Source organism: Buceros rhinoceros, unplaced genomic scaffold, assembly GCF_000710305.1.
Source record: "Buceros rhinoceros silvestris isolate BGI_N320 unplaced genomic scaffold, ASM71030v1 scaffold27811, whole genome shotgun sequence".
NCBI classification, from domain to species: Eukaryota; Metazoa; Chordata; class Aves; order Bucerotiformes; family Bucerotidae; genus Buceros; species Buceros rhinoceros.
Window position 1 is genome coordinate 15243 of NW_010392926.1, and position 682 is coordinate 15924.

At 61.9% G+C, this 682-nt stretch overlaps 1 protein-coding gene across 1 annotated transcript in view; it reads left to right on the forward strand.

Moving 5' to 3' along the window:
- Positions 1-682, forward strand: part of RNF157 (ring finger protein 157) — a gene marked incomplete at its 3' end in the record, with an annotated part of 12469 nt that overhangs the window by 10087 nt on the left and 1700 nt on the right. The window contains exons 15-17 of the mRNA XM_010144682.1: positions 11-48; positions 192-257; positions 552-600. Coding sequence (XP_010142984.1) covers positions 11-48; positions 192-257; positions 552-600 — 153 coding nt within the window. The remainder of the gene's footprint in view (positions 1-10; positions 49-191; positions 258-551; positions 601-682) is intronic.

Sequence of the window (682 nt, forward strand, 5' to 3'; positions counted from 1 at the left end):
CGCCCCCCCCCCCCCGCGGCTGCCAGCGCCACAGCCTCTGATGGAGAGGTAGGGGCTGGGGGGGGTTGTTGATGGTGCCCATCACCCTCAGGCTTGAGAGCTTCCCCATGGGATGTAGCTCCTCCTTCAAACCCACCAGCACCAGACTGTTTTTTATTTTTCCTTTCATCTTTTCCACCTTCTTCCTGCAGTCGACGCCCGTGGAGTCCCCAGATATAAACTTCATCAGCATCTCAGCCGAGGAGTGTGATGCCGAGGTAACCGCAACTGCCCCGTGTGGGGCGGGCAGCCACAGTGCCACCAGCACGGGGGGGACCCCACGTGTGCCCAGCTCCATGTGCCTGTGGAGGGGGAAGCTGGGTGGCCAGAACCACGCTCCCCCAGGGCTGGGATGGGGAAGGGGTTGCCTTGGGGATGGATGGGGTAGTGGGGCTGTCCCCTATCCAGGATCATCTTCCTGTTCCATGGACCCAGGAGCCAGGGATATTCTCCCAAAGGGACCAAGGGACAGCCAAGGGGCTGCTAACGCTTGTTGCCTCTCGCCGTCACAGGGCAACGACATGCTGGAGGATGAGGATGCCTCTCCCACGCAGGAAGACGGTAAAAGGCCCCGGGTTGTCCACTCGCTTTCAGTTCTCTGTCACTGGTGGGCAGCCGAGTGAGCGGCAGGGGGTGTGGTGTC